The 19,327-nt window shown below is 34.6% G+C and overlaps 3 protein-coding genes and 1 long non-coding RNA gene across 8 annotated transcripts in view; 3 read left to right on the plus strand and 1 right to left on the minus strand.

Annotated features, from left to right (window-relative positions):
* LOC105248657 (E3 ubiquitin-protein ligase highwire) overlaps window positions 1–3,507 on the minus strand; it is a 185,950-nt gene extending 182,443 nt beyond the window's left edge. For all 4 annotated transcript variants that reach the window (XM_020026702.2, XM_020026700.2, XM_020026701.2 and 1 more), the window contains exons 1-9: window positions 2,933–3,507; window positions 2,202–2,265; window positions 1,882–2,121; window positions 1,566–1,719; window positions 1,274–1,476; window positions 876–1,193; window positions 627–794; window positions 332–550; window positions 5–206 (exon numbers count right to left, since the gene is read on the minus strand). In XM_020026702.2, the coding sequence (XP_019882261.2) occupies window positions 5–206; window positions 332–550; window positions 627–794; window positions 876–1,193; window positions 1,274–1,476; window positions 1,566–1,719; window positions 1,882–2,121; window positions 2,202–2,265; window positions 2,933–3,027 (1,663 nt within the window). In that variant the 5' untranslated portion in view covers window positions 3,028–3,507. The remainder of the gene's footprint in view (window positions 1–4; window positions 207–331; window positions 551–626; window positions 795–875; window positions 1,194–1,273; window positions 1,477–1,565; window positions 1,720–1,881; window positions 2,122–2,201; window positions 2,266–2,932) is intronic.
* On the plus strand, window positions 71–713 carry LOC112639555. The gene is made up of 3 exons (XR_003123564.1): window positions 71–132; window positions 340–413; window positions 485–713. It is a non-coding gene; the product is annotated as an uncharacterized LOC112639555 (long non-coding RNA).
* Window positions 3,508–3,796: 289 nt separating the features above from the next.
* Window positions 3,797–7,630, plus strand: LOC105248658 (RING finger and SPRY domain-containing protein 1). Of its 2 annotated transcripts, none has more exons than XM_011253572.3 (12): window positions 3,797–4,211; window positions 4,380–4,604; window positions 4,679–4,999; window positions 5,079–5,244; window positions 5,317–5,499; window positions 5,590–5,656; window positions 5,746–5,886; window positions 5,985–6,100; window positions 6,195–6,338; window positions 6,486–6,703; window positions 6,799–7,059; window positions 7,144–7,630. In XM_011253572.3, exons 3-12 carry the CDS (start codon window positions 4,788–4,790, stop codon window positions 7,229–7,231), a joined length of 1,596 nt encoding a protein of 531 aa, XP_011251874.1. In that variant the 5' UTR covers window positions 3,797–4,211; window positions 4,380–4,604; window positions 4,679–4,787; the 3' UTR covers window positions 7,232–7,630. The 2 variants fall into 2 exon arrangements, with proteins under 2 accessions (XP_011251874.1, XP_011251873.1); XM_011253571.3 differs by having other exon boundaries at window positions 3,797–4,196.
* A 2,923-nt stretch (window positions 7,631–10,553) lies between these two features.
* LOC105248659 (serine/threonine-protein phosphatase 4 regulatory subunit 1) overlaps window positions 10,554–19,327 on the plus strand; it is a 132,617-nt gene continuing 123,843 nt past the window's right edge. The window contains exons 1-2 of the mRNA XM_011253576.3: window positions 10,554–10,575; window positions 10,662–10,706. Of these exons, the coding sequence (XP_011251878.1) occupies window positions 10,569–10,575; window positions 10,662–10,706 (52 nt within the window). The 5' untranslated portion in view covers window positions 10,554–10,568. The remainder of the gene's footprint in view (window positions 10,576–10,661; window positions 10,707–19,327) is intronic.

Below are 19,327 nucleotides of genomic sequence, written 5' to 3' on the forward strand. Positions count from 1 at the left end.
TTACTACTATCTCCATCTTCTCCACGTCTAGCAGTGCCAGTAAATAATACAGAACCATCTTCCATGACCATTACAACATGCTGACCATCATGACCTGCCGCAAAATGCGCAATTCTAGGACTTTTACCAAAAGTAAGCTCTAACCATCTGTTAGGTCTTGTATTACTTTTCATGCCTAGACAAGTTCCCTTTCCGCTATATAATAACTATACAGAATGATAGATTAACATTTTATAAGTAAACTAAATATATAACATATAATATTGAATGAAATGCATTGAATAATATTTAAAATATTTTTTGAAATATTCCTTTGAAACATGATACTTACTTTTCCAGACACTGTTTTTAGTAAACCAAATTCTTTCCCTGCTGTAACCATTGAAATTTCATCATCGCATCCCGGATTCAAAGTATGTATCGTTTGTTCCTCATCAAATGAAGCATATCCAAATATATCTACGCATTTTCTTGCTAATTTCAGCGGCAATTCAGAGGCAACTGTTACAGGATTACTTAGCGTATTTATTGTACGCACTACAAAGCCTTCCTGTTAGGAGAAGATGAGAACAAGTTGATTATATAAATATCTCAAACAATAATATGTATATAACTGCAATAATTACATCTTTGCCTGCTGTTATCATTCCTAAATTTTCGCCATCAGAGAACATGACAGAAGCTGACCAATCTTTTCCTTCCAACACGGCAATTCCTGTTACTACAAGCGTTTCTGCATTAATAATTAATAATTCACTCTGTTTCCTGGGTGCACATTTGAAATATAACGAATTCTGTAAATAGAATTTTGCATAAGTGATACTTATTATTTATTATTTAGTGTAGTTGTAAACACATTAAAATGAATAACTAACATTAGCATAACCAAGCCATCCTATTTCTGTTGGATAAAAATCTGCTTTATGTATGTATATATGTCCCCATATTGTACCACCATGGCCACTTCCAATTTTCAACAAACCACGAGATGTATGCAAATATAAATACTTTCCATCGCTCACAAAACTACGTTCATTCAATACCATATTGTTCATCTCATTTGGTAACTTAAGCGTAGAGGTATGTATCTTGGAACACTTAGGAACTCCATATGTAATCCAATCTGGTCTCACGAGTTTACCTAATAAAACAGCATGAACGCTTCTCTGCAGAGACGTTAATACACATGGCATCTGAAATACAAAACCTAACTTTATAGTATACTATATTATGCTATATATCAAAATAATGTTATGACATCTGTACAAGATACCTGAATATTTTGTATCGCTAATGCTCTGGGAGACATAAGCAAAGCTGCTATAGCCGCTAGCAAGCGCCCAGTGTCTCCTCTAACCACAACAAGGCTCAACAAACATGCGCAAGCAACAGCTGTCAAATGACTGCCATCATTGGCTGCGGCTGATTCGGGACCATGAGATGTTGCGAGATCCAGTAATAAATCGAATAGAGGATCTAGGAATGGATTATTAAAAAATATTTAAAATATTTAAAATATCAATTTATCAAATTTTTAAAGTTTTTTGATATTCAAAGATACAAACCAATAACATCGTCTGGTTCGAATTTGAGGCCTTCTGGTAGTTGCCCTTGTAAAACATCCAATAAAGCCGATAATGCTTTTGTACATAAGATTGGATCAATTGTTCTACTCTCACGCATCAATGTAAAAACACTTCTTAAACCAATACCTACAATCTTTAAAAAAGACTTTTGTTACAAATATATTACACATTTATCGAAAAGATTGATATTATACCTATACATGCGCTTTATAATATTACAATACAAATTTAAAATATAATTAAATATCGCAGTAAAAGATACAAGTTAATATAGACATGAAACATGAATTTTTACCTTTGGTAAGTTTTGTATAGTTGATATTCTATCTTCATCATCACTTTCTGTATCTATAGTATCACTAAGATCAGGTGGTGGAGAATTACAGTTTGACGTTCTATAAACTTCACTTGACAATTTTGTATGTTTCTCTAGAATCGCATTTCTCACACTAGCAAATACAGCAAATGCTGAAGCATTACAAGACGTTTCTATCTCTGGTGGATTATTGTAATTTAATTCTCCATTTAAATCAATCTGTACACATATAAAGATTGTCAAAGTTTATTTTACCCTAGACTAGAGGAGATAAAATTGATTATTATAATTGCTAATACCTTTTTCTTGTCCCGTTTACGAATAGCTTTATTTTTCTTACATTTCCTCCATTCTCCCTTATTCCTACAATAAAATATTATTATAATTATTATAATAACATCAAACTACTATAATTTAATCTTCCATTTAAATTAGTTTATATCCTTAAAACACAAATGTCAAAACATATTTGAATTGTATATATAGCAATAATCGCACATAAAATTTTATTATAGTTATGATAAAATTATAGTTTTATTATAAAATAATGTGTATTATTATTAGTAAAATTTTATTATAAACTAATAATAATATAATTATACATACATATATTATTATAAAATTTTTGTTTATTCTTTGCGAACACTTGAACAAATTATTCTGTATACATGACTAAAAATGTTAATATTGTAAGGAAATAACAGCAGGGGGATTCGAAATCACGAGGTTTAAATATATTAAAGTGTTGAAATTAAGAATAAATAAACGAGAAAAAAAGAATTCCTAATAAACAAAAAATTTGAGGTTACGTTCTAAATCGATAAAACGCGCCCGAGACGTGTTTCATTAACGCCGCTTTACCAATAAAGAGTCTCTCTCAATCAGAAACCGAATTATCTAATTTCTACCGAATCATCAACCGGTGGTTGACAACCGGACAGCCGGTCAGCGGGTGAAGTCGCCGCCGATTTGTCGAGTAAACAAATCGCGAGAGAGGTTATACGTCACAGGATAATTTCGCGAATCGTACCTCTGCGCCTCGGCGATGTTCCTGAAGAGATCGTAGAAACACTTGGCGTAATTGTCAGGCTCCGGCAAAAGCCTCTCGTTCTCCCCGGACACCATGATTCGCGGGAAATCCTCGACGATATATGAGTCACCAGGTCATTTTTCGCGACACTATTGATCGTTGACAAGCCGTCTAGTCGTCTTCTTCCCATGTGACGATACCACGCATCTCGGGAGCCTGAAGGAGAGACGCTCCGGCGAAGACCCCGACTTCCTCGACGAGCGCGAAACGTCGTCCTCTCGCGACCGGCGATCTCCGTCCGTTTCCCCGGTCAAGATTATCTCCCTTGGCGCGATTCAAAAGCGAAACGTCTCTCGCTCCGTTTCGCGTTTGTGTTGACAGACGTGCCACTCGCCTGACGCGACTTCGATAATCGAAACGATAACCGAAGCGACTCCGAACCGCGCGAACTTTGGAAATGGAACGTATTTACGTCGTCGCGCGCGACAGATGAATATTTCAACGTGGACGCCAAATGTCAACGCGTCACATATACACAACGCACACACGTGCATGGACGTATGTACGTCATACGTATATTAAATGAAGCATTTTGCGATAACATACAGGAAATTCTATACATATTATTGCGTCATATGTGAACGTATGTTTGTCGAGGGAATGTTTATTACACAGCCGACGAAACAATGAAAATATCGCGATATAAAGCGAGGTGTCAATTGAAAATATTTATAACGCGATCATTTTTATCCGGCTTTCCAAGTGTCAATGTTACACGTGCGAGAATGTCAGGGACAATTCTTCTCACCTGTTCTGAGTAAGACGGGGAGAATCGGTGGTTCTTTTTTTTTTCACAGCGTATACAGCGCGATACGAGTCGATTAATTTATTAATCGCCGGATTGCTCGACGAGAGGCGATCGAGAGGCGATCTCGGGTTGCGCGAAATATCGGTATCTTGTACGCGTGCGTCTCGGGACGAATACAAAACGCGATACGACACAATCTACACGAGATAGATACGAAGATCCGGAGAACAATTCGATAACGTGTCACGTCGAGACTAGGGGGGCCATTCGTGGGGAGTCCTTACCAAGTATTAGTACTTGCTGCCCCGAGACTGACGTCGAGCAGGATCAAACGCACACATTCCGCACGTTGTGTTCCATCTATATCGTGAAATCATGTTGTGATAGATTATCGAAGATACATAACCTCGAAGGCAAAGGATCCACTCAAGTTTCGTTTCTGATCGAAAGATTCCTGTAATCATATAAAATGTGATATTTATATAATTATCTCTTAGAAAAAAAATTCAAAACACACACACACACACACGATCCATATTTTTATATAAAGACAAATAAAATAAATTGAATATCTATACGTATATTGATTCATGAAATGCATCTTGTTTTTACCTGAAATCTTTCTTAATTTTCTGTTAGACTAGCAGAAAGGAGGCATGCATGAATTTTAAATATGTGCAGTTTCAAACTGAAAAGCAAGTTGTAATGAACAAGACTTGAGGCGTGCACTACTTTTACTTTGCATTTATTTGTGAATCATGAAGCTGTAATGTTAAAGTAACACGAAGCAGATAAAAGTATGCTTATAATAGTATATCATCTGTATGTGGTGAAAAGATATGACTTGTCATGATATCGTTTTCGGTAAGTAAAAATATTCTTGAATTATACGTATCGTATAAAGCAGTATTTGTCATTTTCAAGTTGTTTACTTTCAGCCTAGTCAAATGCAAGATTTGATAGTACGCTTGTTCCACTGCTCTGTAAATGTAACTTAAATAATAGGTAATAATTCGCGAAAGTTATTAATAAAACAAACTTGTGGGAATGGGCAATTGTTTGTGTAAAGATTCTCCAGAGCTCGAGACATATGGCAGTAACAATCATGCACAAATTCAAAATACCATAATACCAGAACCGAACATAAGTTTGGTTTCGTCCAGCGATTCAGCATCTTCATCTTTTAAATTTCCCACATCGGCAAACATTGACAAACTTGTATTAGAGACGCTTGGAAGTCTTGATACTCTGGTAGATAAGTAAGTACAAGACATTGTAATACCTGCAAATATATTTGCTTTGAATTTTTAATGTGGATTTTTGTCTTTACATATTTAGCGATCATGAACCACCACCAGCAATGTTAAAATTGAATGCTATTGCGGACAAGGAAGATGGTTGGATACAAGTAGTTAGCTCTATGGTCAATGTTATTCCAATGCACAATCCATTAGGACCTTCTGTTATAATATTACTATTAGATGATTGCCCTTTACCTTCAAAGGTTGGAATTTATTTGTTACATTAGAAAAATTAAAATAGCAATAATAAAAATAATTATTTTTTCACACGATAGGACTCTGTGCTACGATTATCACACATGTTTCAACTATCTCAAAGACTTGGGCAAATACAAATTACAGCTACACAGCAACGCAATATATGTGTTGTGCTTGGTTGCATCGCAGAGAAACTTGCTGGTCCTAGTAGTATAGCAATATTATCTGATGCCACTTTAGATTATCTTGTTTCAAATTTGGTATGTTAAATTTTATATTTAATTGATTTAAAAAAATATGCAATGATATATCTGTTAATTATTTCCAACATAATAATTTTATTTTTTCAGCGAGAGGATGTTGAACCTTATGTAATGTTATATTCTTTAATAGCACTAGAAAAGTTTGCACAGACAAGTAAGCGAAATACAAAGCAATTAAATGTCTCTATTTTTCATTTTAATTAATATGCAATCAATGCATTAATATTTATAATAAATCAACAGGTGAAAATAAGGTAACTATCAAGAAACGCCTCATGTCAGAAAAGCAAAATCCATTACTAGAATTGGAGAAATGGGCCACGGAAACCCATTATGTACGTCGTCAAGTCGGTTTCTGTGCACAATGGTGTTTAGATAACTTATGTAAGCATAATTAGTTCTCAGACTTTCTCTCTAAATGTGTTATGTTTAACTTGTACCATTCCACAAACATAATAATGTATATAATTTATTCTTGTTAGTCTTGATGGAAGGTAGAAAATATTCTCATGACTCAGTCGATGTGACGGGTATTAATGTAATGTTAAATACAAAGGATGTAAGCGAGTACCTGAAAATATCACCCAATGGTTTGGAGGTAGATATTCTGCTATATTATATATCTTTTCTTAATGTTATGAGTGTTTTATTATAATCCATTTTAATCTAATGATTATCTACTATCATTTCAGGCACGATGTGATGCATATTCATTTGAAAGTGTACGATGCACATTTCAAGTAGATTCAGGGATATGGTATTATGAGACACTTATAATAACTACAGGAGTAATGCAAATTGGATGGGCTACAAAAGATAGCACGTTTCTAAATCATGTAAATGATTTGTATCCACATTTCAGAATATTTTTATTAATTTACATAATTTTTGAAAATACTATTTCTATTATTATACATATTTAGACAATTTTTATTATTTTTGTACATGGATACAAAACACTAATTTTGATTTTTCTATGTTAGGAGGGATATGGTATAGGAGATGATGAGTTTTCTTTGGCCTATGACGGCTGTCGCAGACTGATTTGGTATAATGCACGAAGTGAAAAATTTCACGACAGACCATGCTGGAAATCTGGTGATATTCTGGGTTGCTTACTGGATTTAAATAAATTAGAGATAATATTTTCAATCAATGGTGTACCTCTTAAACCGTGCATTCAAGTATTTAAAACAGTAAGGTACATATATATTTTTTTTTAATCTCATGTTATCTAATTTTTTCAAAAAAATTCAAATAAGACTACTTATTGATAATACTTATGGATATTTCTAGATCTGGGTTCTTTGCAGCAGCTAGTTTTATGTCATTCCAACAATGCCTATTTAACTTTGGAAATGCACCTTTTAAATATCCGCCTACAGATCGAGAATTTCAGAAATTTAACGATTATGCTACATTGAAGCCAGAAGATAAAATCATACTTCCCAGACATATATATCTAGACCAATTGCGAAGACTTAGTGTTAGGGAAGATTCTTGTACATTATGTTTTGACCAGAAGGCATCAGTAAGGTTACTGCCATGTAACCATAGGTAATATATAATGTATAATTATATATTTTAATTTGAATTATATATAAATTTTTACAGTAATGTAATATGCAATAACTTTTCTAGAGGATTTTGCCAAAGGTGTTCGAAACAATTGATTGAGTGCCCAATGTGTAGAGCTACTATCGAAGAGATAGCCTCAGATAACATATGACATCAATCATATCATATCAATGATGTTTTCTTTCACTACTTCTCTTATAACATGCAACTTTCGTGGCAATGTCTCGAGATAATAACACTAGACAGTTTGCGCTATATATTGTATACAGTTATCACATGTCACATAGTATTTTTCTTGCAATGCATCGCGTTAATAAATAAAAAAGACTACAAATTAATTGTAAGTGGAAAAATTCTATGATGATGTATTATTAGAAGAAAGATTTGAACAAGTTTTCGTTTTAAAAATCAAAGGACTCTAAGCGCAAACACAAATGTTATATTGGAACAAAACGTTTCTCTTTAAAACACTTTTCCATACTTCTCCATACTTTTTCTACTATATAGATTAGAAAAATATTATTTGTGATTTAAATATTATTATTCCCAAGATTTTAAAATGATGTATATAATTGAATATACATTATATAAATATGATTAATAAAGAGAAGCAAATAGATGAAAGAAAACTATTAGAAATGAATGAAAGAAAATCATAAGAGCATCAAAATCAGAGAGGTCAGGAGAACCAATTCTCCTAACTCTATTTTAAAAAAAGTTCTACTTCTAGGCACTTTCCAAATGTCTAGAACGAAAGTAACTTGTGTAATAATTATTGTAAAAATCGAACCAGATATATTGGCTATTACAAGTCAATCTGCAGTTTTTAATGCATAAAATAAAAACTGATAATTGAATAATGGTTTTGTTTGCTTTTTTCAAGAGAAATTACTTAACTTTTTTAATTATTTTATGTTTGTTTAAAATATTTTAAGCAGCTACATATTTTTTATTCGTCAACCAGATTATCTGAATTTATTCGACTTGAGAATTGTTGTCTTTGGATTTAATATATATATATATATATATATATTAATATAAAGATAAAATTTTGTCTGAGGATAATTTAAACTTGGGATATTTTGATTGTACATTTATTAATGTTACAATATTCTGTGCAATATGCACAAGATCTGCATATTGACTAGTATTAAGTCTGTCTTTTTATTTTATATTTTTCATAATGTCAAATAGATAACAATAGCTCTTTTATCTTTTGTGCCTAATGATTCTCACCTATGACTGAATCGTTCAATTTGAAAGAGATATTCATTCGCTCTTTCTCACTCTCTCTAATTTAACAATTTCTTCTATTAAAATTATATACGAAAGTTCAGATTATTTACAAACTATTTAAATTCTTATTTGATAAGTTGTGCAAGTAAACATAACTGTAGCGATGTAATGTAAATTTATCTTTAAGAAATTGTGAAATATTGATATAGTATATATTACACTAAGATAACACATACATTCACATACATATACATATATTATATTCTTGGGATGATATAAAAAAAAATTAATGTTTTATCATATACATGTATTTTTCAAACATTTTTTTATAAAGTCTTATTTTTGTTATCAATTACCTCTCCCATTATTTTAGCATAATTCCTATGTCTAGAAAAACAATAGTTTTTCAAACTTTTAAAATGAATGATAAATTCACTTACCAATCATTGCATCGCCAACTTGCTGTTGCATTATTTATCATCATCTTGACCTTGTTTCTAAAAATTAAATTAAAATGTATTAATATTATATGTCAAGATAGACATTTTATTGAATATTCTGTTCAATTAATTTGGGCAATTAAAGTTAGATTTTATTATATATATTAGATATAATTACTCCATAAAAAATATATATATATATATATATATATTTTTTTTTTTATTGTATTTAAATTAATATACAATTATGTATTACTATTCTTAACATTCTCGTTATGTGTCTATATTTGTAGACAATATTCTCAATAATCTCTAATTTTTTATCAATATTTTAAATAAAAATATATTTGGAGCAACGGTTGTGCGAAGTTTACTTGACAAATCTATCGCACTATCAATGAAATTTATTGTATTTAAGTATAATACAATAGTTACAGGATTTTTACACGCGCTGCACACACTTACTTGCAGACAATATTTCTTTACAATTTAATTTCTTGATAATTTTCTTTAATTATACTTACTTTTTCAAGCTACAGTCGTGCGGAGTTCAGCAAACTTTTAGAATTATCGCATCACCGACGCGATATTAGTATTTACGTACAATACGACAATCTCGGATACTTTTTTCAATTTCTTCTCGATTTTTAACACACATTTCTCGCAGTTGACTTTTACTTTTAATTATTTCACGACGCTTGATCACTGATTTATCTCCCACATCCATCGTCGCCGCGCGCACGAATAGAAATATCCAATATCTCAATATCTCAATATCCGGTTCCGTTTTCTGTGGTCCGATTTCATTATTCCGAGTTCATAATACGCGACTTGAATTTTGCCATAACATTATTTGAGCGCCAAATTTTAAACGTCAATTACGCGTTAATAATTAATGCATGATAAAAATTATTACACGATATATTCGCATTTTATATTTGCCTTATGTTGATCTTTGATATATATATTAATGTCATATTTATATTCAATAACGTGGCATTTAATAGAAATGCATTTCGTGACAGTCATATTTGATTCGCGCGCGACATCCATGTATTCGGAATCTTGGAATCGAACCGCGGCGCTCGAAGCGATTCGGAAATTGAATTAATCAGTTTCCGGTTTCGTCTACGATGCACGTCGCGCGCGATCGGTGCCAGGACGATTGTAATACGGATATAATCGCGAAATATCATCGAATATCGCGAGTGCCGAGGATACAAAGTCAACCGATCTCTACGATTAACGATCACAATTATTATATATCACGGTGCGTGCGTGTGTGTGTAATATTACGGTGATGAAAATCACTCGGTCCTCGTCGCGTCGTCTTAATGAAAATATAGATCGCTCGCATGTGAAATATATCAGGAGTGCCGGAAAAATTATCGGACAATCTTCTTTGGACAATCTTCATTCTTCAAATTATCCGTAAATACGAGTAAATCGTATCGATGGCGTGAATTCGTCAAGTGAAACTTCGCGCGACCGTAGCTTTGAATTTTGCAAAAATACCTGCGAAAAATGAAGTAAGCAAGAGTAAATATCGCCTGCGAATAAACATGCAAGTGTCGAGATAATTCTCGGGCCATCGTTTTATTACATCAAAGTATATATCGCGTTGCCCTACTTTTGTCGAGTGAAAAATTGTGCGCGATAGGCGCGACTCAGCCCTAGGGAAGGTTCAAACATGTCGGGATATCGATAACAAGCTGGCCGCGCGAGGAGTCGAAAGCCTCTGTCCAATCGATCATGGAAACCGACAGCAAGTTAAGCGCGTGGCCGCGAGAGCGCGCCGCAGTTTGTTACAAGATGGCGGGTGAGTGAGTGCCCGTGGGACGGGACGAGGCTGCTCCGAAAAACACGAGGGATTTTCCGCTAACCCGTGGTGTTTGTGGGTTTCAGATATATCCTACATCCAGACAGAGGATCTAGAGGACCCGGACGAGGGTGAGTACCTTGTGGAGCGCGAACGCTCCTTTACTTTCCGGAGGTACCGTCGTCGCGCGACACGCGACACGACGACCTCGTCCCGACGATCGCGACTCGCGTTCCTCGCGACGGGGGATTCTATCGGGATCGCACGTCGACCCGGAAATCCGTCCCGGAGTCACGTGCTCGCGCGTGGATGCGCACGATCGCGCGATCCACCCACGCGACGAAATCGTCGCTGATCGCGACGTCGTCTCGGGGCCGCGCGATCTCGCACGCCGCGGTTTTCGAGGTTAGGTCGATACGTCGCGGCGCGCGCGCGACCGGGGACCCTGGTTCCCCCGCGAGGATTTTCGACTCGCTCGCGCGAACCGATGCCCGGCCACGTTTGACAGCTGGATGTGACAGGCGCCGAGGTGCCCCGCGTGACGCGCGTTCCGCGACGAGATCACAGGGCGTTTCTGCCGGGGGACGCGAGGGGGCGCTGTGGAACGCCACGCCGCACGCGGTGTTTATCTCTCGCGGCGCGAGAGAGAGGAAGGTAGTCGCGGCCGGTGACGAGAGAGAGAGAGCGTGTTGTCGTTTCCGTCGTCGCGGCGGCGAGGACGTTGTTCTCGAGAGGCGAGATCGCGTCGCGTTCTTCGAATGAGCGATCATCTGCAATTCGATAGGGATCGATAGGGATCTCGAGGATCTCTTGAATCGGTTAATATACTCGGTGTTTATTAGATGTCGATTTATCGATAAAAATATTTAATTGATTGTTATCTCGAGGAAATTGACACGTTTCAATGAGACGTCGATTCGAACTTAAAATTATGTAGCTTAATCTTAAGATTTTTTTTAATATTCAATGTATTTATGTCAGATATTCCATACAGCATAGATTATTGTTGTTATATTGCAGCAATGTTGCAATATAATTATTTGTATTATATTTTACATTGTTTGTCATATTTGTATTCAGGATTAAGGAAGAGGAGTGATTTTTAAAATGTAAATTTGGCAGAATTAAAAAGCGAATTACTTTAATCCTCATTAAAAATATGATCGAGGAATTTAACAGGAATTTCACAGTTATAGACAAATAATTTGAATGACGTCGACACTTGATTACGACCGACAGTTGCAGTAGACGTTTTATAATTGTCGCAGCGGGACGCGATTATGACTAAACGACACGATTATATTTTCAAATGTCGCCGATAATTGCAACCGACAGTTGCGACAATGTCGCAGATTGCGGATAAAAATGGGATTCGGGTATAATTGATACGCGCGACACATACGAATGATTGAAAACGCGCAATAATCGCCTAAAATACGGTGTGTTCGAGAATTGGAGTCACGAAAAGTGGCGGCATCTCGAAAGATGAAAGAAAACGGCGCAGTTTGTACGATCCTTCCTCTATCGGGGTTACTGATCTCTCGGCTCCCTCTTCTATCGTCTATTTGCGAGTGCCATCTGTCGTAAATAGGGACGTACCAGGTCGACGGTTTTCCGGCCCCGGAGAACGCGTCCCCTCCGGGGATCTCCCTGAATTTGAAATATCCGGAATATCTGAAACATGCACGAGATCAAATTTCTCGCGATAATTCATAATTTACGCGATTATGCATAATCCAACGAATTATCCGGCGATTACTCCGGTTTGAGACGCGAACGTATTTATCTCCTCCGTTTCTCCTCGCGAGTATCCCTCCGACGTCGAGCAAGCTGGTCCTAGCTGCCTCTTTATCTTACATTCCAGAGACCGTTTATCAGCTTCGCTCCGCTTATATTTCTAAGCGTCTAGATAGAGAGAAGTATATATTCGGATCAGTAACCTCTTCCCGATGCCCGAGCGTGCCCAGATCTAGAGATCGGGAGAATGTTACTCCTCGTGTAAAGCGGACATCGCTTTGCGAGTCGATTATTCGAGGGTATCTAGCCCCTGGAAAAACATGGGAAACCTGGATTTCTCAGGGATTTCTTTTGCACCTGAAAAATCAGGGAATTCTCATGAAATTTTATTGGGAGACAGATAATTTTTTTTTAATTCTGCTCTCAAATAGTTGGCAAGTTAAGAATTATTAACGTTTAAAAATATATTAAATATATATCTATCTCTCTTTATCTTATTCAATATTTTAATAAATATATATTCTTTATTGTAATTTTTAGTAACAAGTGAAAATGTCATGCAACATGATTATCTTGCAAAAACACATTCAGTTTTTTTTTCAGTACATTTGTAAATACACATTTAGCATTTAGGTTTTTTCACACATTCAGTTTTTTTCAGTACATTTGTAAATACACATTTAGCATTTAAAACTTAAAAAGCTCTGTCCCTTTCTGAAAATAGAAAAATATTGCGTGCAATAAACTAATTTATTTTAAAAAGTTGCACCAAAAAATCTTTAATATTCTCTTTAATATTTCTCTAAAATTGTGAAATAAAAATGCTTGGAAAATTAAAGAATTGTTTTACAAGATTTCAATAGACACCCTGTTCAATTTATGATTACTAAATTTTACTCCCATGCTCATACATATAACATAATCCCATTCTATTTAATATTTACTTTTAAATACTTAATTCGAATACTCATTTCAAATAACACTTATGTATAAAATTATAAAAATTATAAAAAAGGAAAATTTTACTTTATCGAGAATGGAATTATCATCAATAAGATCTCTTAATTAGTCATCATTGATTTTTTTGTTCCCGATATTATTGTCAAAATCGTCTCAGTTTGCTCGAAAATTTATGGGATTTTTCGATGGTGCTGCACGGCAATGACTATGGCAGCCATGGTAACTGCCGACAATCGATCGCGATTATGCAAATTATTTGGTAACTGGCTGTGACAGCTACTACATTAGACGTTTCTCGAGCATCGATGACTTTTGTTTTTCGTCCTTCTAACGCGAAATTATTGCAATCACTTACAACTTTCTTCAGCGTTCGCGTTTATTCTGATATAGCATTCTTGAACAAATTAAAAAAAATGATATAAAAAAAGAATTTAAATCTAGAGTTATTTCTACTTGCGTAGATAATTCTTTACGAATCAATAATTTATTAAACTTTATATGGGCAGAAATTTTCATTAAAAAAAATAAGAAAAAATAATTATAAAAAATAGAAAAATTAGGGAATCGCGGTATAAATCAATCGTGATCCTCAATGACGGACGATTACAATGCGGGATCTCAATGTATTATCTCTTCGTTCCTTTCTACACGATTTTAATTCGCGAGGTATTCCTTATAATATGATTCATGAAGTTTTTATATAAGCTCCTCTTTCAAACGTCTCGTCGGATGGGATATCTTTTTCTTTCCACCGCGTAACGTCGACTTTATCCGACCGGACATGAGGACGGATAAGAGGGGCGACAGACACGAGGAGAAGAGGAGGGGGGAGGGGGGGAAGTACATGGGGTATAGAGAACGAGTATAGGCGGATGTATAAAGAAACTTTAATTTCTTGGCATTGCGTGAAGTTCCTTGCCCTTTCAGCCTTTTCGGTTCGGTGGTCTGTTTTTGATAGGAAGACTACGACGTCGTCTAGACGAGAGAGCGAGAGAGGAGGAAAGGGGGAGGGGTGGAAGGGAGGAGGGGGGGTTACTTCGGCTTTTATAATCGCAACACAAAACGCACCCCTTGACGTGCTCGAACGCAAAAATACCAGTTTTCTTCTCTCCTTTTTTTCCCCACTGTTCCCTTCTTTTTCCCGCGTATGTCGGCCTTTACTATTCTTTCGTTGTCGGCCGTCGCCCTTCCTGTACCCACGTATGGGCGCGTAACATTAAAATGATTTATTCACCTTATTAAATTCGCATTCGAGACTAGAGCTAAATATGCGCGGAGTAGACCGTATCCCGCCGCATCGCAAAACCGGACCCCGCCACCCCTTTCGAGACGACGAACTTGGCGACGCGTTCGTACACTTCCCTTTCTTCTCTCGCTTTTTATTTGCCTTGGAATCTCGCGGTGGATCGTTATCGTGGTCGACACCTGTTTTAATCCCTTCTGGACGCTATTTTTCAACATAAACAAATGAAAACGTAAATTAATCGTTTACGTTTGTTTAAGATTCGTCCATGTTGGTTAAAGCTAGCTTGAACCGTGATTTAACTGAATCTCTCTTTCCAAAGAAGGTACAACTAATAGAGTAGTCGAATTTTAATTAATTTTAATCAATATTTCTACAAATAAAAACAGTATTAAATTTAATCTCACTCTTTACTTTAAAAAAAGTAATATTAGAGTTTTTAAAAAATACAAATATGAGTACGTTTGTTTAAAATTCGTCGATGTTGGTTAAAGCTAGCTTGAACCGTGATTTAACTGAATCTCTCTTTCCAAAGAAGGTACAACTAATAGAGTAGTCGAATTTTAATTAATTTTAATCAATATTTCTACAAATAAAAACAGTATTAAATTTAATCTCACTCTTTACTTTAAAAAAAGTAGTATTAGAGTTTTTAAAAAATACAAATATGAGTACGTTTGTTTAAAATTCGTCGATGTTGGTTAAAGCTAGCTTGAACCGTGATTTAACTGAATCTCTCTTTCCAAAGAAGGTACAACTAATAGAGTAGTCGAATTTTAATTAATTTTAATCAATATTTCTACAAATAAAAACAGTATTAAATTTAATCTCACTCTTTACTTTAAAAAAAAGTAATATTAGAGAATCTAAAAAATACAAATATGAGTACGTTTGTTTAAAATTCGTCGATGTTGGTTAAAGCTAGCTTGAACCGTGATTTAACTGAATCTCTCTTTCCAAAGAAGGTACAACTAATAGAGTAGTCGAATTTTAGTTAATTTTAATCAGTATTTCTACAAATAAAAACAGTATTAAATTTAATCTCATTCTCTATTTAAAAAAAAGTAATATTAGACAATTTAAAAATACAAATATGAGTATTTAAAAACATACAAATATGATTTGTTTTTTATTTTATTCTACTGCGATTACGTATTTTTTTTCTTTTTTTCATAAAATAAGCAGAAGTGTCCGCCTCCGAGCTGGCTGTAAATGATTCGAAATTAAATAAAAATTATGTCAAATACGTATCTGGTCGATTTGGTCCACGAGAGTCACGATCGAATCGAATCGAGCCGAGCCAAGAGGTGGCGCCGCCTCTCGTTGAAACGGACGATCGAATGGCGGCCGATTATTACATGACATTCCTCGAATACCATTCCAATCTCTCCTTCATCTCCTCCCGCGGTCCAACCAGAGTCTTCCACCCTCTCCTCTTCACCGTTCCTCTTCCCCGACTTACTCTCCCCTTCTTTCTCTCGGCTTCACCCTTTTTACGTCTTCTCGTTGTAGAGGACGCGCGAGCCTTCCAACAGGCACAAGTGGCTTCGATGTCGAAGTAGACGATACAAACGATAAACATTTCTTCCTTCTTCCTTTCAGTAATCCTATATTAATTCTTGAGTTCACTCGATATGATTAGATATGTCATTTTTTTTTATTTTATTGTGATTAGATATGTCATTTTTTATTATTTTATGCGTACAAAATATAGCTCTTATCACGTATATAATCTTGCACTAAGTTGTCAAGTTTATTTAGAAAAAAGCACTTGTAGCTAATATATATTTTGCACAGGAATATTATGATTTTAAATATCTAGATTCATGTAAATGTAATTAAAAACGTGTATAAAAGTTTATCATATAAAACATTCTTGATTCGAGGCAACAGGAAAGAGATTGTGAACATTATATATATTAAGTAAAATTAAAAATAGCTCGAATAATGATAATTAAAAATTAAATCAAAATTGAGAAATTACAACAAAACCGTTTTGTTAACATAATATTTAATTTGAAATATACAAGAGTAATTACAAAGAAGCAAGTATTGTTTCTTCCTTGCTCTCCAATTAATGTGGACTGTGGCTCTAATTTGCCAATTTTGATTTAATTTTTAATTATATATATTATATTTCTTTCTTATAAAATTTTCTCTCTTAAAGCGTTCTATCTGAAGATTAATTTGAAGAATATTTAATATCTTACTTTTTTTATGTATCTTTGTGTTTCGAAGCGAAATTCAACATCGACCGCGCCCAGAGAAGCATACGATGCAAGCTACTCTGAAAGGAAAAAATTAATACGAACTTTGCCGCATTAATTCATTTTCAGGAAACTAGATGTTATATTTTCACTCTTATCATGACATTTATGAAATTTGATTGTTTGATATTGAATTAGAGTCTCCCGAAATATAGTTTTCCCTTATACTCGCCGTGAAAATACGAAATGAAAATCAGAGACAGGTAGAGAGAGAGAGAGAGATCTCGCGTTAAACGTTGGCAATTTGCTTTATCGTATGAAATACTTGGTACAGACTAAATCCCGATAATTGATTTAAAACTATTCGTTCGTTATCGAATTAATTACACGGACATATTTCGATTCCACTCGCTCTCCTCTGGTCCAGCTCGGTTTTTCGCTCGCGTAATATCGACGTCAGCTTCCCGAATTCGTTCTCTCGAGAGCAGCCCCGGGGGCTCGTCGACGACGAGCACTGTGAGAAATATCGATTCGCGACCGTCTTCCATTCTGACTGTAATAGCGCGAGCCTCCGAAGAAGGACACCCTGTCACGAAGGGAAGAGCGAGAGGGGGGGAGGGAGGGGAAGAAAGGATATGGAGGCCATCGGTAGTGAAGATAGTACGATTTCTCGTAAAGCCGCGAGAGTGAATCCATTCATAAAGACGAAACCGTGACTAACGAGCAAAGAGAAACAGCTTCGTCCATCCCTTTTCGCCTTTCTTTCCTTGTCTTCGTTCTCTCTCTCTTTCTTTCTCTTTTTCTTTCTTTCTCGACACATACAGAATTATTTTGTTATTATTTTATGGGTTATTCGAATGATGTGTATATTTTTTATTCGTTCGGTTGCATCGTTTTTATTTTTGCGTAAGTGAAGGGAAATTTAACAGAGTTTAGCTTCGAGCGATAGTCGGTAAAGACAGATTTCGATGTTATAAATAAATTGGAACGAAAATAATTTCATGTTTATCTCTTTGTAATTTTTATATTTATTATACGATGTCTGTGACGTAAAATGCGACTTTTTAATGAAAATGAAAATTAAACATATGTTTTTCCTTCGAAATTATACCAACAGAAATGATAAAAAGTCAACCGAATGATGCTCATTCTTCGTAAAATACCCCTTAACGAAGATGAAAATTAAATATGTGTTTTTATCTCATAATTATACCAACAGAAATTATAAAAAGTCAAATAAATGATTCTCGACATAATGAAGTGAAATATTAAATATTTTTGAAATGAAGGAAGTAATGAAGCAATTCCCAGACATCCTGTGTGCGAAATGAATTTAAAATATGCGTTTCTACATTTTTCCATTTGTTGAGTGATTGGAGACACATCAGAGCGTATTTATAACATACAGACTTTGCGTATGATATTTCTTGGATAAAGTATCCTGTTTTACTTCCTTCTTTTAATCCTTTAACGGTGAAATTTTGTTTTGAAATTTACTTGCGTAATTAAAATCAATATATACTCAAACGCAGAGTAAATACACTTACTGTAAATTTGAATTATAACAAAATGGCAAATATTATGAATTAAATTTTTTATTATTTAAAGACCAATAATTTTATTGTTCAAAAATTCAAAATTTAATATAACAGATATTATTAATACAACTTTAAAAATTCGTATTTAAATAAAACAGGAAAAATTTACATACATGAGAAACAAAAAATAGAAAAAAGAAGAAATTTACTCTGTCCTTAGAGATATTTTGGAAACTGAGTGCACATACTTCACGTGTAAGACATCAGTATCTTGTCTCCTTTTGAATTCTATATTTGAAACAATTGTGCAATATTAATTCATTGCGTCGAATATAACAATATTTTCATAAAAATGCAAAACGTTACTTGATTTTTTTATTCTAAGAAAAGAAATACATTTTTCATTTGTTACAAAAATTTCAATTTTTTAGCAAATGGTGTTTTATTTTTCCACGTGACGAGTTTACTCGTCAAACACCGTTAAAGGGTTAAAAGGACTTCTTCGTAAGAGAGACTGCGAGCAAGAAGTGATTACAATCCGGACAATCGTACGAGAGCGATGACAAGTAACAGCGAACAGGGTTCTTTCTGGTAGAAAACTTCCACGTTCTATCGTGAGAACCTCCAAGAAGATCGCTGATGACGCTGCATCTCTCCTTCTGTCTGTCTTCTAGAAGCGCCCGTTTAGGAATCATTGTCTCGAATCGTATAATCGCACGCTTTACTGTGAAATATTCCAGCACAGAAGGATCATAATTCTTTTTTTCTCGTGTTTTATATCTTTAGCCTGATAATATTTTCGATAATCATCAAAAAATAAATTTAATATAAGAGAAAAAGCGATCGAAAAAAAAAAAAAAAAAAAAAAAACAGTCACAGTTCAAATAAATAATGAATATTTTTTAAATGTTCCAAACAAAAACAAAGACTTTATCGTTGAAAACTTTTGCATATATCTTGTCACGCATTTATCTTGATTTTATGCAATGTCATACACATTTAAAGCCGTTTGGAGTTTACAAATTTTATGCAATGTCATACACATTTAAAGCCGTTTGAACGTTATA

Source organism: Camponotus floridanus, unplaced genomic scaffold (genome assembly GCF_003227725.1).
Source record: "Camponotus floridanus strain SB8 unplaced genomic scaffold, Cflo_v7.5 scaffold72, whole genome shotgun sequence".
NCBI classification, from domain to species: Eukaryota; Metazoa; Arthropoda; class Insecta; order Hymenoptera; family Formicidae; genus Camponotus; species Camponotus floridanus.